The sequence below is a fragment of the Theropithecus gelada genome, chromosome 3 (genome assembly GCF_003255815.1).
Source record: "Theropithecus gelada isolate Dixy chromosome 3, Tgel_1.0, whole genome shotgun sequence".
NCBI classification, from domain to species: domain Eukaryota; kingdom Metazoa; phylum Chordata; class Mammalia; order Primates; family Cercopithecidae; genus Theropithecus; species Theropithecus gelada.
Genome location: NC_037670.1, coordinates 29,339,826 through 29,363,597, shown reverse-complemented (window position 1 = coordinate 29,363,597; position 23,772 = coordinate 29,339,826). Strand labels below are relative to the sequence as shown.

The 23,772-nt window shown below is 44.0% G+C and overlaps 1 protein-coding gene across 3 annotated transcripts in view; it reads right to left on the bottom strand.

The window, feature by feature from the left end:
• Positions 1-13,748: 13,748 nt before the first annotated feature.
• TMEM50B (transmembrane protein 50B) overlaps positions 13,749-23,772 on the bottom strand; it is a 29,331-nt gene continuing 19,307 nt past the window's right edge. For 2 of the 3 annotated variants that reach the window (XM_025378695.1, XM_025378696.1), the window contains exons 6-7: positions 19,501-19,558; positions 13,749-14,018 (exon numbers count right to left, since the gene is read on the bottom strand). In XM_025378695.1, coding sequence (XP_025234480.1) covers positions 13,973-14,018; positions 19,501-19,558 — 104 coding nt within the window. In that variant the 3' untranslated portion in view covers positions 13,749-13,972. The remainder of the gene's footprint in view (positions 14,019-19,500; positions 19,559-23,772) is intronic. The other variant, XM_025378698.1, reaches the window with a different exon arrangement.

Genomic DNA, 23,772 nt, shown 5'->3' with positions numbered 1-23,772 from the left:
AAAAAAAAAAAAAAAAAAAAAAAAGGCTGGGCATGGTGGCTCATGCCTGTAATCCCAGCACTTTGGGAGGTCAAGATGGGAGGATCACTTGAGGCCAGGAGTTTGAGAACAGCCTGGGCAACATAGTGAGACCTTGTTTTCACAAAAAATAAAAAATTAGGCCGGGCGCGGTGGCTCAAGCCTGTAATCCCAGCACTTTGGGAGGCCGAGACGGGTGGATCACGAGGTCAGGAGATCGAGACCATCCTGGCTAACACGGTGAAACCCCGTCTCTACTAAGAAATACAAAAAACTAGCCGGGCGAGGTGGCGGGCGCCTGTAGTCCCAGCTACTCGGGAGGCTGAGGCCGGAGAATGGCGTGAACCCGGAGGCGGAGCTTGCAGTGAGCTGAGATCCGGCCACTGCACTCCAGCCTGGGCGACAGAGCGAGACTCCGTCTCAAAAAAAAAAAAAAAAAAAAAAAAAAAAAAATTTAGTCGTGGTGGTGCACACCTGTAGTCCTAGCTACTCAGGAGGCTGAGAACAGAGGATCATTTGAGCCTAGGAGTTCAAGGTTGCAGTGAGCATTGCACCACTACATTCCAGCCTTGGCAACAGAGCAAGAGAGACCCTGTCTCAAAAATATAAAAGTTATAAGGGGGATTTGCAGAAGGCACATTAGCACTTCATTTATATGTGACAAGTCACACTGTGTTGACCAAGGCAGGCGTTTGTGGGCAATAAAGATAATTAACTGATTAATCAATAGTAGTATTAGCCACTGAGCACGCAAGTCATCTGTCAGTATTGTTGGGCTCTGTTGTTCAAAGGATATGTATTTAAAATCCATTTATAGGCTGGGCGCAGTGGCTCACACCTGTAATCCCAGCACTTTGGGAGGCCGAGGCAGGCGGATCACCTGAGGTCAGGTGTTCGAGACCAGCTTGGCCAACATGGTGAAACCCCATCTCTACTAAAAGCACAAAAATTAGCTGAGTGTGGTGGCAGGCCCCTGTAATCCCAGCTACGTGGGAGGCTGAGGCAGGGGAATTGCTTGAGCCTGGCAGGTTGCAGTGAGCCGAGATTGTGCCACTGCACTCCAGCCTGGGCGACAGAGTGAGACTCCATCTCAAAAAAATAAAAAATAGGCCGGGCATGGTGGCTCATACCTGTATTCCCAGCACTTCGGGAGGCCAAGGCAGGTGGATAACGAGGTCAAGAGATCGAGACCATCCTGACCAACATGGTGAAACCCCGTCTCTACTAAAAATACAAAAATTAGCTGGGTGTGGTGGTGCGCACCTGTAGTCCCAGCTTCTTGGGATGCTGAGGCAGGAGAATTGGTTGAACCCAGGAGGCGGAGGTTGCAGTGAGCTGAGGTCGCACCACTGTACTCCAGCCTGGCGACACAGCGAGACTGTCTCAAAAATAATAAGAATAAAAATAAATAAAACATAAAAATCCATTCATATAACTCTTCCCATGTGGGAAATGGATGTGTAGATTCATCCCATCTCCCACGCAGAGGGCCACAGCTGCCATCATGCTGCTTTAGGAAGAAGCTCTGCCGGCAGCCCTGTCTTGACAATGGGAAGAGGTGACACTGACTGGAGCTTTATGCAGCTTCTAGCACTAGTCGATGGAGCCACCTTCTCTTCCTCTTTTGGGGCCCTGTACTGCTGGTAAGAAAGTGGCTTTTTTTTTTTCTTTTTTTGAGACAGTCTCACTCTGTCGCCCAGGCTGGAGTGCAGTGGCACGATCTTGGCTCACTACAACCTCCACCTCCCAGGTTCAAGCAATTCTCCTGCCTCAGACTCCTGAATAGCTGGCATTACAGGCGTGCGCCACTATACCCGGCTAATTTTTGTATTTTCAGTAGAGATGAGGTTTCACCATATTGGCCAGGCTGTTCTCGAACTCCTGGCCTTGTGATCTACCTGCACTGGCCTCCCAAAGGTTGAGATTACAGGCGTGAGCCACCGCATCCGGAGAAAGTGGCTAACTCTCTAAGTATTGTGTGCCATGCTGTCTGTGGTGGCAAGAGTTAGACAAACAGGGCCCACTCCCACCCCATGCATGCAAGTCTCCCTGTGAAGCATCTGTTGTATGCATTAGGTGCACCTTAAGTAGACAAGTTTGGAGGAAGAGGTCGTAGATAGGAATTGTAAAGACTTACCTTAGACCATTCAGGAAATCGGAGACAAGAGCTGCTTCTGTTGGGCAGCAGGATGGCGCCCAGTGAGGAGTGGAGGATACATCCATAGCAGAAAGAGAACAGGAAAGAGTTTGAGCCCAGCAGGACAGAGGGCAGATCAACTCTGTTACAGTAAGTGCGTCTGTGCCACCCCATTTATTTATTTATTTATTCAGAGACAGAGTCTCACCCGGTTGCCCAGGCTGGAGCGCAGTGGCACGATCTCAGTTCACTGCAACCTCCGCCTTCTGGGTTCAAGCGATTTTTGTGCCTCAGCCTCCAGAGTAGCTGGGATTACAGATGCTCGCCACTATGCCCGGCTAATTTTTGTATTTTTAGTAGAGATGGGGTTTCACCATGTTGGTCAGGCTGGTCTCAAACCTCTCACCTCAGGTGATCTGCCCACCTCAGCCTCCCAAAGTGCTGGAATTACAGATGTGAGCCACTGTGCCCAGACTTAAATAGTATTTTCTGAAATGAAATGCCTCATTATCCTTAGTAAAATAAATAACTAATTGATGGGATTAATACACTAGTCAAGGCCAAGGCTTAGGTCATCTGCCTCTGTGACATTTATATCTTTTAAAATCACATCTCTGGCCAGGTGCGGTGGCTCATGCCTGTAATCCTAGCACTTTGGGAGGCCGAGGAGGGTGGATTGCCTGAGCTCAGGAGTTCAAGACCAGCCTGGGCAACATGGTGAAACCCTGTCTCTACTAAAATACAAAAAAAAAAAAAAAAATAGCCGGGCGTGGCGGCATGCGCCTCTAGTCCCAGCTACTTGGGAGACTGAGGCAGGAGAATTGCTTGAACCTGGAAGGCAGAGGTTGCAGTGAGCAGAGATCGTGCCACTGCACACCTGGCAACAGAGCGAGACTCTGTCTCAAAAATAATAATAAAATAAAATAGGCCAGTGCGGTGGCTCACGCTTGTAATCCCAGCCCTTTGGGAGGCTGAGGGAGGAGGGATCACGAGGTACGAGTTCGAGACCAGCCTGACCAACATGGTGAAACCCCGTCTCTATTAAAAATACAAAAATTAGCCAGGTGTGGTGGTACATGCCTGTAATCCCAGCTACTCAGGAGGCTGAGGCAGGAGAATCGCTTGAACCTGGGAGGCAGAGGTTGCAGTGAGCTGAGATTGCACCACTGCCCTCTACCTGGGTGACAGAGCGAGACTCTGTCTCAAAAAATAATAATAATATAAAAATAAAATCATGTCTCTGTCCATAGTGTTTAAATCACATAAAATGGACTTCTGGCCAGGCATGGTGGCTCACACCTGTAATCACAGCATTTGGGGAGGCTCAGGTGAGATCACCTAAGGTCAGGAGTTCAAGACCAGTCTGGCCAACACAGTGAAACCCTGTCTCTACTAAAAATACAAAAATCAGCCCAGCACAGTGGCAGGTGCCTGTAATCCCAGCTACTCATGAGGCTGAGGCAAGAGAATCGGTTGAACCCACAAGGTGGAAGTTGCAGTGAGCCAAGATGGCACCACTGCACTCCAACCTGGACAACAGAGCAAGAATCTGTCTCAAAAAAAAAAAAAAAAAAAAGGACTTCTCGGTACATAACATTTAAAGCAGCCTGCATAGTCACTATGGTCACTATGTCTTTGAAGCGCCACAACAAAGAGAGAGGCTCTCTGAAAGGAAATGATACTGATTTGGGAATAGGGTATTACGAGGGGAATATGTGTGCCAGAGTAAACTATGTGCATATTTAGGCAGGTGAAGGAAAACAAAGGTTCTTAAAGGAAAAATGAGGATAAGATCATTAAGATAATTATCCTTGGCTATAAGGATCAATAGCAAGGGTGATGCCATTCCAAGGTTAGACAGGCAGTTGCTGGGAAGATGTCCTTATGTGTTTTTTGTGTAAGGCTGTGAAGGGCTTTGTGCAAGGTTGAGATTTTTGCAGTCTTTTGTGATCATTATTTATTTATTTATTTAGAGACAGAGTCTTGCTCTGTCTCCCAGGCTGGAGTGCAGTGATGCAATCACAGCTCACTGCAACCTCCACTTCCCAGATTCAAGAAATTATCCTGTGTCAGCCTCCTTAGTAGCTGGGACTACAGGCACTCGCCACCATGCCCGGCTAATTTTTTGTATTTTTAGTAGACATGGGATTTTGCCATGTTGCCCAGGCTGGCCTCGAACTCCTGACCTCAAGTGATCCGCCTGCCTCGGCCTCCCAAAGTGCTGGGATTACAGGCATGAGCCACCACACCTGGCCTTGTGATCATTTTTGTTATCAAGCATTTATGCATGAGAATCCTTCATGGCCTTCCCCAGTTCTATTTGTCAGGGTTTTTTGTTTGTTTTAAGCACAAGTGAATCCATTTTGATCCTGACAACTTCCACACTATGCAGTCACATCTCTGAGGCGCCCAGAGCCCTTCGAAATATATTTGCTGTTTGCCAAATAGTCTCTATTTGAGATGAGAACATCCCCAGCTGTCCTTCTGTTTGGTAAGAAGTGAGACTTCACCCCAGCATTCTCTAGAGATGCAGTCACGCCTCCCTGCCCTTCACTGCCGCTCCCAGGCTCCCTTGAAACTCAAGGACTGTCCCATGGGAATGAAATGAAAGTGAGTCTTCCTCCTTGTCTCCAGTCTGTGGGGAGGGAAAACAGCCGGCTACGCTTGGGAGGGTATGGAAACTGGTCAGAGTGGGTACTTGGGACCTGGGGCCGCAGAGCTGCCCGTTGCTAAGGAGAGGACTCTGGTCAGGGCAACTTGCCAATGCTCTAGGAAGATGATCTAGGAACGACACCTAGACATTCCTAAAAAATGATAGCCTAAAAATTCATCCCATTGTAGAGATATAGGCAGCATTAGCTTCTCTGGGCCCTCAGTTATCAGAAAAAGAGGAGGGAGGCAGATCCTCAGGGTTACTTTACATCCATATACCCAGCTACAACATAAACATCAAATGATACGTGGCCAGGCACGCTGGCTCACGCCTGTAATCCCAGCACTTTGGGAGGCCGAGGCAGGCAGATCACTCGAGGTCAGGAGTTTGAGACCAGCCTGGCCAACATGGAGAAACCCCGTCTCTGCTAAAAATGCACAAATTAGCCAGGCATGATGGCGCACGCCTGTAGCTCCAGCTACTCAGGAGGTTGAGGCATAAGAATTGCTTGAACCTGGGAGGCAGAGGTTGCAGTGAGCCAAGATCGTGCCACTGCACTCCAGCCTGGGCAAACAGAGAGAGACTCTGTCTCAAAAGAAAAGCAAAAACAAAAAACAAAACAAAACAAAAAACCACAACATATGATATTAATGATTTTCCTTGAAATTAAATAGTGGTATGAGTAACAATGCATAGTAACTGTAAATATTAATTCAACTCATTTCATTTCTGCATTCAGGTGAATAAAAATATCTGATCTATTCTCTGTGGGTAGTAAGAGTATTTTTGTACCTGAAAAGCCTAAGAGAGGGTCAAACCCTTAAAGAGCTGTTAAGTCCAAGTAGGACCCTGAGGTCCTTGGAGATGGGCAGGTACAAAATTTTGCCTGGCATAAAATTCAATTAATCAATCAAACTAATGTGTTTCTTGACTGTTTCCTTTCTGAAATTTTGCTGTGACCCTTAGTACAACTGTGAGTACCTTCAAGTGTCCTCCAGATCCAGACACTTCTCAAGTGGCCAGCCCCAGGCTACTAGTAAAATATGTGGAGCACCAGTAGTTGGGTCTGTGAGTACATTCCTGTAGGCTGTGCACTGCACAACCCCACCGGTGCTGTTGACCTAAACAGAACACAAAGGCACACAGCAACTGCTAGTAGCCCTGATACGTAAGCCACTCACGTTCCAAATGCCTAGTCACAGAAGACAAAGACTGAAGAACCATTCCAAATACAAGAGACACTGCAGGGATATGACAACTAAATGCAATGTGTGATCATGGGCTGGATCCTGCCACGGAAAAACAGAGGTTTTTTTTCTTTACTATAAAGTACCTTACAGGGGTAATCTGAAAAATCTGAATAAGGCACAAAGTACTGTATCCATGTTAATTTTCTGACTGGTATTGTATTGCAGTTATATTTGGGGGGAAATATACACAGTATTCAAGGGTAAATAAACAGGCATCACATCTGCAACATGCTGCCAAACATTTAAAATAACAGACTAAAGCAAATGTAGTAAAATGTTAACTTTTGGGAATCTGAAGGTTATACATGAATTTTGTGTGTGTGTGTGTGTGTGTGTGTGTGTTGACGGAGTTTCACTCTGTTGCCCAGGCTGGAGTGCAATGGCGGGGTCTTGGCTCACTGCAACTTCCACCTCCTGGGTTCAAGCGATTCTCCTACCTCAGCCTCCCAAGTAGCTGGGATTATAGGCAACTGCCACTACGCCTGGCTAATTTTTGTAGTTTTAGTAGAGATGAGATTTCACCATGTTGGCCGAGCTGGTCTTGAACTCCTGATCTCAGGTGATCTGCCCACCTTGGCCTCCCAAAGCACTGGGATTATAGGCGTGAGCCACCATGCCTGGCCTCTTTGTGCTATTTTTGTTACTCTCCTGGTAAGTCTGATGTAATTTCAGCATAAAAAGTTAATCTCAGGCTGGGTGCGGTGGCTCATGCCTGTAATCCTAGCACTTTGGGAGGTTGAAGTGAGCAGATCGCTTGAGCTCGGGAGCTCCAGACCAATCTGGGCAACATGGTGAAACCCTGTCTCTACAGAAAATACAATTAGCCAGGCGTGGAGGCATGCGTCTGTAGTCTAAGCTACTCAGGAGGCTGAGGTGAGAGGATCTCCTGAGCCTAGCAGACAGAGGTTGCAGTGAGCCGAGCTCACACCACTGCACTCCAGCCTGAGTGACAGAGCCAGACCCCGTCTCAAAAAAAAAAAAAAGTTAATTTCTAAACTCCCAACTTCCATGGTGGGAGAGAAGTACATTGATCATACTGAATCATGATTTTGGCACCAGGAGTAGAAACTGTTGGAGTACAGACCTGTACTATAGTCCCAGCTACTTGGGAGGCTGAGGCTGGAGGGTCACTTGAGCTCAGCAGTTCCAGGTCGAAGTGTGCAACGATCATGCCTGTGAAAGCCACTGCACTCCAGCCTGGGTAAAATAGTGAGACTCCATCTCGAAAGAAAGAAAGAAACGAAAGAAAAGGAAGGAAAGAAAAGAAAGAAAAGGAAGAAAAGAAAGAAAGAAAAGAAAGAAAAAGAAAAGAAAGAAAAGAAAAGAAAGAAAGGAAAGAAAAGAAAGAAAAGAAAATAAACTGCTGGCTGGGTGCAGTGGCTCATACCTGTAATCCCAGCACTTTAGGAGGCTGAGGTAGGCAGATCCTTTGAGCCCAGGAGTTCGAGACCAGCCTGGGTAACATGGTGAAACCCCATCTTTACAAAACATTAACAATTAGCCAGGATGTAGTGGCATGCACCTGTAGTCTGAGCTACTTGGAAGGCTGAGGTGGGAGGATTGCTTGAGCCTGGGAGGCGGAGGGTGACAGAGTCTGAGACCCAGTCTCAAAAAAAAAAAAACCCAAAAAACAAAACAAACAAAAAAAAACCAGAAACTGCTGCTGGAAAAGAGCACAATTTACATCCTTTTTGGAGAGCTCTCTGGTTTTATGTCTAGAACTCTGGGGTGGGGAAGAGGTCAACATGCTCCCCAAATCAAAGACCCCAGCGCTCTCTACACTGGCATAATCCATGAGGGTCTAGGCAGCCTGTCCTGCCATACTTACTCAAACAAATTTAAAATATCCTATTTGCCGCAGCTAAAAGAATTGAAGAGGCATTTACTGTTATCCAAAACCCTACGTAAAATTACTTAAGCTGTGATAAAAGTGCTACAAAAAAAACCTCTGGCAGGCTCTAAACTTGGAAGTCTTGTTTTTCTTAGCATGGCATGCCACCTTGTGGCAAAAAGCTAAAAAGTCATCAGATGAGAAAGGAAACATCCCTTCAAGTCATAAGAAATGCCAGGCACGGTACCTGTAATTCCCTGCACTTTGGGAGGCTGAGGCTGGCAGATCTCTTGAGGTGGTCAGAAGTTCGAGACCAGCCTGGCCAACATGGCAAAACCCCATCTCTACTAAAAATACAAAAACAATTAGCTGGGCATGGTGGCACGTGCCTATAATCCCAGTTACTTGGGAGGCCGAGGCACGAGAATGGCTTGAACCCAGGAGGCTAAGGTTGCAGTGGGCCACTGCACTCCAGCCTGGATGACAGAGTGAGGCTCCGTCTCAAAAAAAGAAAAAAATAGCCTACTTGTGTGGATCACTTACTATTTCCAGAACTATGTTAAGCATTTCCTCAGATTAATTCTCATACTTACAGACAGGGAAACAGTCTTGCAGTCACATAGCTAATAAGTGGCAGTGCCAGAATAAGGGAATAAGGGAGAAGTAAACCAACCTAAACTTAAATCCATAGGCCTCGAAGAATCCCAGTGCCCAAACCAGAATCGTCTAGTAACAACGCAACTGGAAGAATTCTTCCTACTGTGCCCTCCTCCCACCATTTTTATTCCACATAATCAAGCTGGCCACAGGCTTTTCCCAAAGTCAGCCATGCCCACACCTAAACATTTTCCTCTCCTTTGTTAATTCCCTGTGTTCTATTCTAAAGCCACCATAGCAGCAGTTTCCCCAAATTACATTTTTCTTTTTTGCTTTTTTTTTTTTTTGAAACAGAGTCTTGCTCTGTTGCCCACACTGGAGTGCAGTGGTGTGATCTCAGCTCACTGCAGCCTCTGCCTCCTGGGTTCAAGCAATTCTCCTGCCTCAGCCTTCCAAGTAGCTGGGATTACAGGCATGTGCCACCACACTTAGCTAATTTTTTGTATTTTTAGTAGAGACGGGTTTCACCATGTTGGCCAGGCTGATCTCGAATTCCTGACCTCAAGTAATCTGCCCGCCTCGGCCTCCCAAAGTACTGGGAGTACAGGCCTGGCCCCAAATTACATTTTTCAACATGTTCCAGGAGATAAATTTCCAAGTCTCAATAATAGAAAACACCATATAATTGACACCTTCTTCCTAAAGACATACAATGCACACTTCAAAAAAACTCTAAGAAAAGAACTTTACAGAATTTTTACAAAATACAGGTGTTTTGGGGCCTAGTGTGGTGGTTTGCACCTCTAGTCCCAGCTATTCAGAAGGCTGAGGCAGGAGGATCACTTGAGCTCAGGAGTTCAAGGCCAGCCTGGGCAATACAGCCAAGATGGCTCTCTAAAAAAAAAACTAAGCAAGAAGGTGGGGTGCAGTGGCTCACTCCTGTAATCCCAGCACTTTGGGAGGCCGAGGCGGGTGGATCACCTGAGGTCAGAAATTTGAGACCAACATGGTAAAACCACGTGTCTACTAAAAATACAAAAATTAGCTGGGTATAATGGTGCATACCTGTAACCCCAGCTACTTGGGAGGCTGAGGCACAAGAATCACTTGAACCCGGGAGACAGAGGCTGCAGTGAGCTGAGATCGTACCACTGCACTCCAGCCTGGGCAACAAGAGCAAAGCTCCTTCTGGAAAAAAAAAAAAAAATCAAGAAGTAAAGAAAAAACATGTTTAGACCTAGTTCAGCCCAGGGTTTCCCAAGCTTCTCTGACACACACATCTTTTCTCAGGTACACCTTCAGGGGCACCAGTGTTCTACAAACAACTTGGGAAAGGTGCAATTAAATCTAAAAAGGAGAGCTGAGTGTGGTGGTGCACACCTATAGTCCTATCTACTCAGTAGGCTGAGGGAAGGACTGCTTGAGCCAAGGAGTTCAAGGCAGTAGTGAGCTATAATCACGCCACAGCGTTCCAGCCTGGGCAAGAGTGAGACACTGTAAAAAGGACTCCATAAAAAAGAACAATGAAAACAAAGGCTCCTGAGTTAATGTTGTTACTGAAAACCCTTCCACCAGGGAAAAATGTAGACATCATGAGTTCAATGCACACGTGTCAAACCCTCTGGGGGCTCTTGCTCAAGGGGCCAATTATATGGCTTGATATCATCAATCTTTCAGTCTTCCAATTTCATTATGTTGATGCAAGTCAATGTCTTGTGTATATACACACATATATATAATGGAAAAATACAACCTCTGGGTTTTTACTCAGTGGCAACAGCACAAGAAATACAAGGATCTTAGAGCAATAAAATGGAATACTCTGATAATATTGGTCCACACACAAAGACACTCAGATTCAATGACCACTGAACCTACGTGACAGCTTGAGAACTTTAGTAAGAGAATCACATGCATTTGTAGATGATTACCAAAGATGCTGTCCTTTCTAACTCACAATATTTCTAAGAGTGGATACTAATATTATCTCTTTTATTATTATTATTAATTTTTTAGACAGTCTTGCTTTGTTGCCCAGGCTGGAGTGCAGTGGCGCAATCTTGGCTCACTGCAACCTCCGCCTTCCAGGTTCAAGCAATTCTCCCTGCCTCAGCCTCCCGAGTAGCTGGGATTACAGGCGTGCATCACCATGCCTGCCTAATTTGTTGTATTTTTAGCAGAGACTGGGTTTCAGTATGTTGGCCAGGCTGGTCTCAAACTCCTGATCTCATGATCTGCCTGCCTTGGCCTCCCAAAGTGCTGGGATTACAGTACAGGCGTGAGCCCCAACGCCCAACCACATTATCTCTTTTTTTAAAATGAGGAAACAGAAAATTAAGTGATTTGCTCACAACTAAAAAACAAATTCAGGGCTGGGCGTGGTGGCTCATGCCTGTCATCCTAGCACTTTGTGAAGTTGAGGTAGGTGGATGTGTTGAGACCAGGAGTTCACCCAGAACAGTATAGTGAGACCCCTGTCTCTACAAAAAACAACTTTTTGGGTTTTTTTTTTTTTTTTTTTTTGAGATGGAGTCTCACTCTGTCACCCAGTCTGGAGTACAGTGGCGCGATTTTGGCTCGCTGCAAGCTACGCCTCCCGGGTTCACGCCATTCTCTTGCCTCAGCCCCCCAAGTAGCTGGAACTACAGGCACTCACCACCACGCCCAGCTAATTTTTTTGTATTTTTAGTAGAGACGGGGTTTCACCGTGTTAATCAGGATAGTCTCCATCTCCTGGACCTCGTGATCCGCCCACCTCGGCCTCCCAAAACTTTTTTTTTTTTTTTTTTTTTTTTTTTTTGAGACGGAGTCTCGCTGTGTCTCCCAGGCTGGAGTGCAGTGGCATGATCTCGGCTCACTGCAAGCTCCGCCTCCCGGGTTCACGCCATTCTCCCGCCTCAGCCTCCCAAGTAGCTGGGACTACAGGCGCCCACCACCACGCCCGGCTAGTTTTTTGTATTTTTAGTAGGGACGGGGTTTCACCATGTTAGCCAGGATAGTCTCGATCTCCTGACCTCGTGATCCACCCGCCTCGGCCTCCCAAAGTGCTGGGATTACAGGCTTGAGCCACCGCGCCCGGCCTCAACATTTTTTTAATTAATCAGGCGTGATGACACACACCTGTGGTCCCAGCTACTTGGAAAGCTGAGGTGAGAGGATTGCTTGAGCCCTAGCGTTTGAAGGTGCAGTGAGCTGTGATTGCACCACTGCACTCCAGCCTACGCAACAGAGTGAGATCTTGTCTTTCAAAAAAAAAAAAAAAAAAAGGAAAGAAAAATTCATGGCACAGTGAGAAATAGAAAAAAAAAGCTACCATTTCCAGTCAGTCTTCAGGGAAACCTTCAGTAAACTTCACATGAGCATTTTACAAGTCTATTTCTTATTTTATAAACATAATTGCATATTTGTGTATACTTGAATAATTGAAAACTGAACAGCAAATCAATGTTTATGGTTCATTTTCTCCAACAAACAACAATATTAAACTGTATGAGAAGTAATATTTATTGCAACAGGTTATGAGGTGGAAACAAGTAATTTGTCTTACAATTTGCTAGAAGCATGACAGAGCTTACTAACATTTTGAAGAAAAAACAGCAAAGAAAGATGTCATCAAACAAGATGGTATCTTGACAAAGGCACAGTGCTCCACAACTGCTTCATACTCTGTGCACAAGAAAGCCTCTCAGAGAGAGGAGAGGAGTGATGCCAAACGGGCTTGGATTTGAGCTGTGGACACTACCACTGCTATTATTCATACAACCAAGGCTCTACAACACCCCTCTGGAGAAAAAGTGCAACACAAAATCTGTGTAACAAAGGAAATTAAAAGTAGCAATAAGGGCCCAGAGGAATACAAACAGTGCAAATACAGTACTGCAAACTCAGTAAAAGGAGTTTTTTTATTGGAGTATGAACTTTCAAGTTGAAGATATATTTTGCAGGAACATTCACCCACAGCTTGAGAGCTAGAGTGAAGAGAGACTTGCAGTGGATGAAACGCCTAATTTTTCACTAGGTGATAATTCCCTTTGGGAAGAAGTGCTTTATCTTTAATTATTCCACTTTTTGTTAAATGGTTCACGCTTTTAAACTGCGATTGTCTCAAACTTACTTGCTATTGAATTGTGTAACATCAGAAAACAGCAGGCTGCCAAAAGATAATCCCAGTGGATAATTTAAGCTGCTTTTACGAGAAGCATGGTGCTGAGCTGCCTTACACAGTCTTTTTACAGTAACCATAAAAAACTGAGTTTATTTGACCAGGTATTATCCCTTCTCACATAAAGTCATATTAGAGGAGTTCTTTTTAAAAGAAGCTTTCAAACTAGTCCTTTGGGCATTTAAAAAATCATTATATAAAAGTACACTTCTTCAATACATAAGAACAAACATTTTTCCTTTACAAAAAAAACTCATTTTTAGGCCAAAATAAATTACAACTTGCTGAAAACCTTTTATGGCTCAGTGCTCATTCCAGATATATGAAGCTATATATATATATATATATTTTTTATTTTTATTTTTATTTGAGACAGAGTCTCGCTCTGTGGCCCAGGCTGGAGTGCAGTGGTGCGCTCTCAGCTCACTGCAAACTCCGCCTCCTGGGTTCACGCCATTCTACTGCCTCAGCCTCCCGAGTAGCTGGGACTACAGGTGCTCGCCACTGCGCCCGGCTAATTTTTTGTATTTTTAGTAGAGACGGGGTTTCACTGTGTTAGTCAGGATGGTCTTGATCTCCTGACCTGGTGATCCGCCTGCCTCGGCCTCCCAAAGTGCTGGGATTACAGGCGTGAGCCGCCGCGCCCGGCCAAAGCTGTATTTTTAGTACATCTTCAGAAATCAGAGATACTGAGAGAGAGTGGTTTTTTTTTTTTTTTTTTGAGACGGAGTTTCACTTTGTGCCCCAGGCTAGAGTGCAGTGGCACAAACTCAGCTCACTGCAACCTCCGTCCCCTGGGTTCAAGCGATTCTCCTGCCTCAGCCTCCTGGGTAGCTGGGATTACAGGCACACACCACCACACCTGGCTAATTTTTGTATTTTTAGTAAATGGAGTTTCGCCACGTTGGCCAGGCTGGTCTCAAACTCCTGACCTCAAGCAATCCGCCTGCCTCGGCCTCCCAATGTTCTGGGATTACAGGCATGAGCCACCATGCCCAGCCAGAGAGAGTGGTTACTTCTAAAATGACATGATGATATAACCCTGGCTCAGGGAACAGATCAAGTTCTAAATCTCAGGAATAAAAAACTGATACTCATTATCCAATTCATATAGTCTTGTATTATATACATATTAGTATTAACAGTCTACGCAATGAAAAATAAAGACGTTTCATAAAACTATTTCAAAACTCGGAACATAAAAATGTAAAGAAACAAAACATTTAGTGTACAATCTACTCCATTTGGCAATGTGTACTGAGAGATAAAAAACTTATCTACAAACAGAATATAACAAAAGGAAAATGTGACTTAAGAAGTGATCTCAGGTCCATAGCTCTTCAGTTCTTCCAAATTTGTAGATCAGAGTGCTAGAAAGATAGGAAAACAAATCATGAGGAAAAAACAGATGGAACAAGCAACACAAAATTCATTTTCTCAATATGCTTTGACAGGTACTTCACTGATTCCTTTCTATCAATTTAAAAAATTAAATTAGACATCATGGCAGTGTTGGTCTTAATTTGCTTATTTTGTAAAGCAGTCTGTTAACCACGATGGCTGAGCATAACTGTATTCTTTCTTAAAGCCTGGAAAGTTATTAATAGGCAACTTGTAAGGAAAAGAGACATTTCTCTATGACTCAGAAACAAAAAAAATGAATCAATACATCAAAAAAAATAAAAGAGAGAGAGAGACCATTCTCATAGTGACAGGCATTAGGGCCATTTTATGTCTCCAGGAGCCTACCATATCTAAACTACAGTAACTGAAGCACCCTACAACAGACCATACTGCAATTCTTCATTCCTTCAACAAATAATTATTGTGCACTGAAAACTGGTTATGTACCAAGCACCTAAGTGCTGGGATGAGACTTTGAGTCCAGACAAACTTGCTCCCTAATGGAGCTAAGGGTCTAAATAAGGAGACAATCAAATAAATATAAAATTCCAACTATAAAAAAAACGCTATAAATGAGAGGTGCAGTGTCCTAAGAGTGAAACATAAGGATCAGACCTAGTTAGAGAGGTCAGGAAAGGTTTTCCTGAGGAGTGGTGACTGAACTGAGATCCCAAAGAAGAGGGGGAATTATCTCGGCAAAGTGAGAGAGGGGATAAGGAGGTGGGAACAGAGAGATGGGACACTCCAGGGCCACGCATTGAGCTGTGGGCGTACTAAATGTTTTGGATTTGAAATGTCAGCAACCCAGGAAGGGATGTGAAGTAGGAATCTGGATATACGGTTTAGGCCTGGAAAGGGACATCTGTGACTCACTGGCATATAAGCAATAACTGGAGTCCTAAGTATACATGAGTTCACCCAGAGACAGAAAAATAACAAGGAGTTTCTTAAGGCCAAGAACAGAGCTTTAAGAGACTTCAAAAGGTAGTAGGCATGGAGTGGAGGATCAGCTTGCATGGGAAACAGAGGAGTGACCAGAGATGTAAATAAAAGAGGCTGTACCCCAGAGCTTAGAACAGGTCCAGCACAGAGGAAGCACACAGGCTGCCTGATAACTTGCCAGCCTCTGGGCAGAGCACATAGTTAACATGGCTGTCAGCTATGTCCACCTGAGCATACAAGGTTTCTGTTCATCCAACAGTCATTTAAGTGGATTCATCTACCACCACAAAGCGTTGAATCTGACCTTAAACTTAATCTATAAAGATTGCCTCAAATGTCTTCATAATAACTTATCATGGCCGGGCGCGGTGGCTCAAGCCTGTAATCCCAGCACTTTGGGAGGCCGAGACGGGCGGATCACGAGGTCAGGAGATCGAGACCATCCTGGCTAACACGGTGAAACCCCGTCTCTATTAAATACAAAAAAACTAGCCGGGCGAGGTGGCGGGCGCCTGTAGTCCCAGCTACTTGGGAGGCTGAGGCCGGAGAATGGCGTGAACCCGGGAGGCGGAGCTTGCAGTGAGCTGAGATCCGGCCACTGCACTCCAGCCTGGGTGACAGAGCGAGACTCCGTCTCAAAAAAAAAAAAAAAAAAAAATAACTTATCGTATCACCAGAAGGCTGTCAGTCACATGCCAAAGACATGTGACTGACAGCACGTAAGACAGCAGAAACTGCCAAACATCTTTCAAAACCAGAATGTCACGGCCATAAGGAGAAATCCAGGTAGAGCAGGGTGGTCTGAGAGTTGGGGGAGACCACATGGCTACGGTTTGCCACGCAGCATACAGACAGCCACACAGAGGGAACGCAGGAGATCTGCAGGGGGTGCTCCTTGAGTCCGTGGCTGAGTGTTGATCAGTCTATACATAAGAGGAAACTACCCAAGTGAAGGAAAGAACCACTGGAAAAAACATCCCAGAGCTACCACAAGGCTGGAAGAGAGTTCACATTCTCACAAGTCCAGTAGAGAAACCTTGGAATACACGAAGCATCAGACCGTGGAAACACTCAAAGTACTGGCATGACTGCCTTAGTAAGCAGACAAATCAGTCCTGGGCTATAGCTACTCTGGTCCTGCCTATAACAAAGCTTAAAAGACATAAAAGGACCAAACTGTTTCTGAGTCACCTAACTGCATCCCAAAACAAAGTTCAAAAACATTTAAAGGACTAACAAAGATCCAGTCCCAACAAATTGTATGCAAAGCACCAAATAAGGGAAAATAGGTCCAAAATGAAGAGCAAACAGAAGCAGAAGAAAATCAATAGAAGCAGATGCAGAAATGACACAGACAATTGGACAAGGACCCTGAGATAGCTATAAATATACTCTGTGTGTTCAAGAAGGTGGAAGAGGGCATGAGCATGTTAAAGAAAGACATCAGAAATATTTCTAAAGACCCAATCAAGCTTCTAGAGACAGAAAATACAACGTCTGAGATGAAAAAATCATTGGATGGCATAGATTAGACACTGCAGAAGTAGAGAGTAATTTTTTTTTTTTTTTTTGGAGACGGAGTCTTGCTCTGTCGCCCAGGCTGGAGTGCTGTGGCCGGATCTCGGCTCACTGCAAGCTCTACCTCCCAGGTTTATGCCATTCTCCTGCCTCAGCCTCCCGAGTAGCTGGGACTACAGGCGCCTGCCACTTCGCCCGGCTAGTTTTTTGTATTTTTTAGTAGAGACGGGGTTTCACCATGTTAGCCAGGTTGGCCTCGATCTCCTGACCTTGTGATCCGCCCGTCTCGGCCTCCCAAAGTGCTGGGATTACAGGCTTGAGCCAATGCGCCCGGCAATTTTTTTTTTTTTGAGATGAAGTCTCATTTTCGTTCTGTTGCTCAGCAATGGTGCAATCTTAGCTCACTGCAACCTCAGCCTCCTGGGTTCAAGTGATTCTCCGGCCTCAGCCTTCCGAGTAGCTGTTACAAGCATGCACCACCATGCCCAGCTAATGTCTGTATTTTTAGTAGAGATGAGGTTTCACCATGTTGGCCAGGCTGGTCTCAAACTCCTGACCTCAAGTGATCCACCCGTCTTGGCCTCCCAAAGTGCTGGGATTACAGGCTTGAGCCACCATGCCCAGCAGAGATTAATTTTAAAATGTAACAATAGAAACTATCCAAACTGAAACACAAAGAGGAAAAAAAAATCTGACCATTAGCGAGCTGTGAGACAACTTTAAGCAGTCTGTTATAACATGCAACTGAAATACCAGAAGAAGGGTGGAGTGGATACAAAAAATGCTTGAAGAAATAATGGCTGAAAAGAATCTAGATTTGTTGATGAACTATAAACCCACAGATCTAAGAAACTCAATATACACCAAGTGAAAGGAATATGAAGAAAACTAGACCACAGTACATCATAATCAAATTACTTAAAACCAGTGACAAAAACAAAGTTTTTCAAGGCTTAGATTTTACTTAATGATTTATGGGGGGTAGGGACAGAGGCAGATAAAATTTTATAAATAAATACCTAAATATCCTATGTTGACATTAAAAGACATTCATTCTAGGCCGGGCATGGTGGTTCACACCTGTAATCCTACCACATTGGGAGGCTGAGGCCGGCAGATCACTTGAGGTCAGAAGTTCGAGACCAGCCTGGTCAACATGGCAAAGCCCCATCTCTACTAAAAATACAAAAATTAGCTGGGTGTGGCAGTGCGTGCCTGTAATCCCAGCTACTAAAGAGGCTGAGGCACGAGAATTGCTTGAACTTGGGAGGCAGAGATTACGCTAAGCTGAGATTGCACCACTGCACACCAGCCTGGGCAACAGAGCGAGAATCCAGCCCCCCCGCCTCAAAAAAAAGACATTCATTCTAAAAATCATAGAATATGGACTTCATTTGGGGGATAGTTTTAGAAGATTGCTCCTAAAAAATACTTTTAATATTGGTTTATTTTTCCACTTAAGTTTTCTTAAAAAGGCATTCAGAAAACACAATTTCCCAACAGGTTTTGTATATAACATGCATACCATGTATTAATTATTATTATTATTTTTGATACAGCTCTGTCACCCAGGCTGAAATGCAGTGGCACTATCTTGACTCACTCCAACCCCCGCCTCCCGAGTTCAAGTGATTCTCCTGCCTCAGCCTTCTGAGTAGCTGGGATTACAGGCATGCACCACCATGCCCGGCTAATTTTTGTATTTTTATTAGAGATGGGGTTTCACCATGTTGGCCAGGCTGGTCTCAAACCCCTGACCTCAGGTGATCCACCTGCCTCAGCCTCCCAAAGTGCTGGGATTACAGGCATGAGCCACCACGCCTGGCCACTATGTATTAATTCTGGTTTTTCCTTTTTTCTTAATAAAGGTACTTTACCTGTTGTTGTCGTTAATTTTTTTTTTTTTTTTCCAAAAGGCTAGTTAAGAGAAACAACGGGTCTGATATGTTTTTTAACAAAACACAGGCTATGGAAGCAGCAGTCTGGATTCAAATCCCAGCTTCTCAATTACTAGCTAGGCATCCTAAAGCAAGCTCTAAACTTTATTTCCTCGTCTATAAAATGGGAATAACGCTGGGTGCAGTGGCTCTCACCTATAATCCCAGCACTTTGGGAGGCCAAGGCAGGCAAATCATCTGAGCTCAGGAGTTCGAGGCCACCCAGGGCAATATGGTGAAACCCCGTCTCTACTAAAATACAAAAAATTAGCTGGGTGTGGTGGTGTGCACCTGTAGTCCCAGCTACTTAGGAGGCTGAGGCACGGGAATCATTCGCTTGAGCTCTGAGGCAGAGGTTACAGTGAGCCGAGATTGTTCCACTGCACTCCAGCTTGGGCTACAGGGTGAGACTCCATCTCAAAAATAAATAAATAAATGAAAATAAAAATAAATAAAATGGGAATAACACCTGACATATATTTAAAATAATTAAATGGGAATTTATTTATTCATTTATTTATTTTATTTTATTTTTGAGACAGGGTCTCACTCTATTGCCCAGGCTGGAGTACAGTGGTGCAATCTTGCCTCACTGCAGCCTCAACCTCCTGGGCTCAAGCAGTTCTCCCACCTCAGCCTCTTGAGTAGCTAGCACTGTACATCATCACAACCAGATAATTTTCATATTTTTTTGTAGAGACAGGGTTTTGCCATGTTGCCCAGGCTGGTCTTAAACTCCTAGGCTCAAGCAATCCACCCACCTCAGCCTCCCAAAGTGCTGGGATTACAGGCATGAGCCACTGCACTTGGTCTAAATGGGAATTTAAAAGGTAAAATATATAAAGGATCCAGCTAGTCTTGATACACAGCAAGACCCCTATTTAAAAGGCCTGTCTGCTCTTATGTAACAGTGGAATTCTCACCCTTTAAAAGAAGTTCTATCATTGTAACCAGTCCATGGGATTTATATGTGTTTCATGTATATGCTGCCTTAATTAAGCTGACATTTCTGTAAATGTTACAGGTGTAGTTAAAAAATTAGGCAACTTACCTAAAAAATATAAGTGCATTTTGAAAAAACACAGCTAGACCCGGATAAACATCAGTATCTACATACATAAAGTAAAACAGATTAGAAGGTTATATAGGCAAACGTCACTAATAAAGTATCAATATCATTCATAATGATACATTTTGTATATTACAACATAACACTATTATTCATTAACTCTAAGACATCTATAATGACACTGAAAGAAGAAAATGCCAATTTAATTCCCCCAAAGCAAAGGACTGCTCTTACTCTGGATAAAAGTCAATGAACTTAATCAAGTTTTCTTTTAGTCTAAAGTAATTGCTGGTTCTAGCTACATCAAAACTGCTGAGGAAGCAGTAACTTGTTCCTTTGCCTCCTATGGCCAACAATGAAATACAAAATCGTAAAAATATACAAATTAAATTCTTGACTTTTAAACAGTCTGTTAATTTATTTTCTTTCATGAATTCTTCAAGAAGTTTTTTGTGTTTGTTTTTAAAGAAATGGGGCCTCACTACATTGCCCAGACTGGAGTGCAGCAGCTACTGACAGGCACTATCATAGCAAACTACAGTCCAAACTCCTGGGCTCAAGTGATCCTCCTGCCTCAGCCTCCCATGTGGCTGGGACTACAGGCACACACCACAGTGCCTGGCTCTCAATCCAGGAGTTTTATTATGCAAACATGTCAGATATAAATAACACAGTTATAATTTATCATTATTCTCTCTCACTGAATCTATCCTGGAGGAAATGGTTACTATCTTTATAGGAAGAGAAAAGAAACAAAATGGAAACTACTTAAATTTTTGTAGATGATTAACTTTTGTAAAACTATAAATGTTGATTAAAAAATACTGGAGAGGATGAAGAAACTGGTTCAATTCTGAGCTCTTGATATCATAGCAAACAAAGAACACCATGGTTAAGAGCTCCAAATTTGAGCCAGACCCAGGTTTGAATCCTATCTACACCAATGACTAAATGTATGACCTTGGACAAATTATTTAACCTCAGTATATCTTCATTTCCTCACCTGTAAAACAGGCATTGTAACAGCACCTACTCCAGAGTGTAAGAATTAGATGAGTGACTCTATATAGTGTTAGAACAATATCTAGCCTATAAAGTAATATATAAAAGTTGGCTATCATTATGAATATTAATAGTTCAAGCAAATCTGCACAATAAAAGACTGGAAACATGCCCTAGAAATGCTCTCTGAAATAAAGTCATATTCACTTTACAAATAAAAAACAATATTTAGGCTGGGCGTGGTGACTCACGCTTGTAATCCTAGCATTTTGGGAGGCCAAGGTGGGTGGATCACTTGAGGTCAGGAGTTTGAGACTAGCCTGGCCAACATGGTGAAACCCTGTCTCTACTAAAAATACAAAATTAGCCAGGCATGGTGGTGGATGGCTGTAATCCCAGCTACTTGGGAGACTGAGACAGGGGAATCACTTGAACCCAGGAGGCAGAGGTTGCAGTGGGCCAAGACTGCACCACTGCACTCTACCCTGGACGACAGGGCGAAACTCCATCTTAAAAAAAAAAAAAAGTATATTTAAATTAGTAAAGCTGTTGAAATAGAAAGATGAAATTCACAACCAAGAAATTTATCAATATGTACTAGTTCTTTAAATATTAAGATACAATTGACTGGGAGTGGTGGTTCATGCCTGTAATCCCAACACTTTGGGAGGCCAAGGCAGGTGGATCGTCTGAGGTCAGGACTTCAAGACCAGCTTGGCCAACATGGTGAAACCCCATCTCTACAACAAATACAAAAAATTAGCTGGGAGTGGTGGCAGATGGCTATAATCCCAGCTATTCGGGAAGCTGAGGCAGGAGAATCGCTTGAACCCAGGAGGCAGAGATTGCAGTGAGCCAAGACTACGCCATTGCACTACAGCCTGGGCGAGGAGAGTGAAACGTGTCTCAAAAAAAAAAAAAGATACACTCAACGAGAGTACAGCCTTTACAAACAATATTTCCCTACATACCTTAGAGAAATGGCAATTTATTCCTATTTTCACTATAGAAACTGTAAAGTTCATGGATCACTTCAAGTGCTAAAGTAAATAAGCAGGTGGCCATTAACCTGAGGCTATCTCCCCACTCTGAGTTCCTGTGTGACCCCACCCCCTGCAACCTAACTTATGTAAACAAACTGAAACCTGGGGTTATATTTTTGTAATAAATAGCTGAATTTTAGTCAATCACAAACAGCTAAGCTTTAGCCAATCCCAAGCAGCCAACTGATGAGACCATGCACAAATAAGACAAACATAGCTATAGACAATCTAAAAATTTCTTGTCTTTGCTTTGTGTTCAGCCTACAGCTGCTCATGCTGCTGGGTGAAGCTCTCTGAACCTCTTCTTCGTTCTGGGTCCTGCCCAATTCATGAATCATTCTTTGCTCAAATTGTTAATTTATCTGAAGTTTTTCTTTAACATAACTATAGAGACCTTTTAAGAAAATCAGTGACAGCAGCCCACCCTTCTTAGTCAGGGATAAAATGAGTTTAAAACACACTTTTGGCGGGGCACAGTGGCTCATGCCTGTAATCCCAGCACTTTGGGAGGCCGAGGTAGGTGGATCATGAGGTCAGGAGATTGAGACCATCCTGGCTAACACGGTGAAACCCTGTCTCTACTAAAAATACAAAAACTTAGCTGGGCATGGTGGCGGGCGCCTGTAGCCCCAGCCACTCGGGAGGCTGAGGCAGGAGAATGGCGGGAACCTGGGAAGTAGAGTTTGCAGTGAGCCAAGATCGCGCCACTGCACTCCAGCCTGGGCGACAGAGCAAAACTCTGTCTCAGAAAGAAAAAAAAAAAAAAAAAAAAAACACACTTTCTGGCTGGGTACAGTGGCTCATGCCTGTAATCCCAGCACCTTGGGAGGCTGAGGTGGGTGGATCACCTGAGGTCAGAAATTCGAGACCAGCCTGACCAATATGGTAAAACCCCATCTCTATTAAAAACACAAAAATTATCCGGGCGTGTTGGCATGCACCTGAAATCCCAGCTACCCAGGAGGCTGAGAAAGGAGAATTGCTTGAACCTGGGAGGCAGAGGTTGCAGTGAGCCAAGATCACGCCACCACACTCCAGCCTGGGCAACAGAGCAAGGCTCTGTCTCAAAAAAACCGTTTCCTATAAGATTCCATGTGTATGAAATAGATATATCTATAGAGACAGAAAGTACATTAGTGGCTGCCTAGGGCTATGGGAAGGAGTAATGGGGAGTGACTGCTAATGGGTATGGTGGTGATAAAAATATTCTCAAATTGGATTGTGGTGATGGTAGCATAATTCTGTGAAAATACTAAAAACATTCAACTGCATATTTTAAATGGCTGAATTATATGGTATGCAAATTACATCTCGATGAAGCTATTTTTAAAAAAGCATTTTCCTTCAGATACACTTCATACCAGAACTATGTGCTCTAGTAGTATTTTTAATTAACTAAAAAACACATTTCAGACACAGCTAGTGACCAATGTTATTTAAGCCAACCACTGTCCTCTTGTAATGTGACTTATTTTGTACCAAGTGAAAGACAAAGAAAAAACAAAGGTATTCCAAAGATCTTACACTGATCAAACTATGAGACTTAAATGATACAATCAAAAGTATTCAAAAATCAGCTGTGAGTCAGGACAAGGAGATGTGACAGTTAAGCAAAGAAGGCTGACAAAGAGATTCCAGAGGCAGAGGAGTCAGAGAATGAATAAATTGTGTTCTCTGACTCCTGTCTTTGGAGCAAAGGAAGACGGCCAGTGAAACAGTCTTCCAACGCTTCCAGAGACACTTCTGAAGCTGGGTTCTGTTTTTCAACACTACTGTGAATGAAAAGCTATGGCACCTGGCACATCCAGAAAACTCAGCATGGTGTAATAAGAGTTCATCCCACTCCATCAACTGTTTCTGTATGAAGGGTACACGTATATATCTTCAGTCTTGCCCTTAAAAAACTCCCTCTGTACCCGTGACTTAAAATAACAGGTTTGGCTGGGTGCAGTGGCTCACACCTGTAATCCCAGCAGTTTGGGAGGCCGATATGGGTGGATCACTTGAGGTCAGGAGTTTGAGACCAGCCTGGACAACATGGTGAAACCCTGTCTCTACTAAAAAAAAAAATACAAAAATTAGCTGGGCATAGTGGCACGCACCTCTAATCCCAGCTACTTGGGAGGCTGAGACAGGCGAATTACTTGAACCTGGGAAGTGGAGGTTGCAAAGAGCCAAGATCACACCACTGCACTCCACCCTGGGCGAT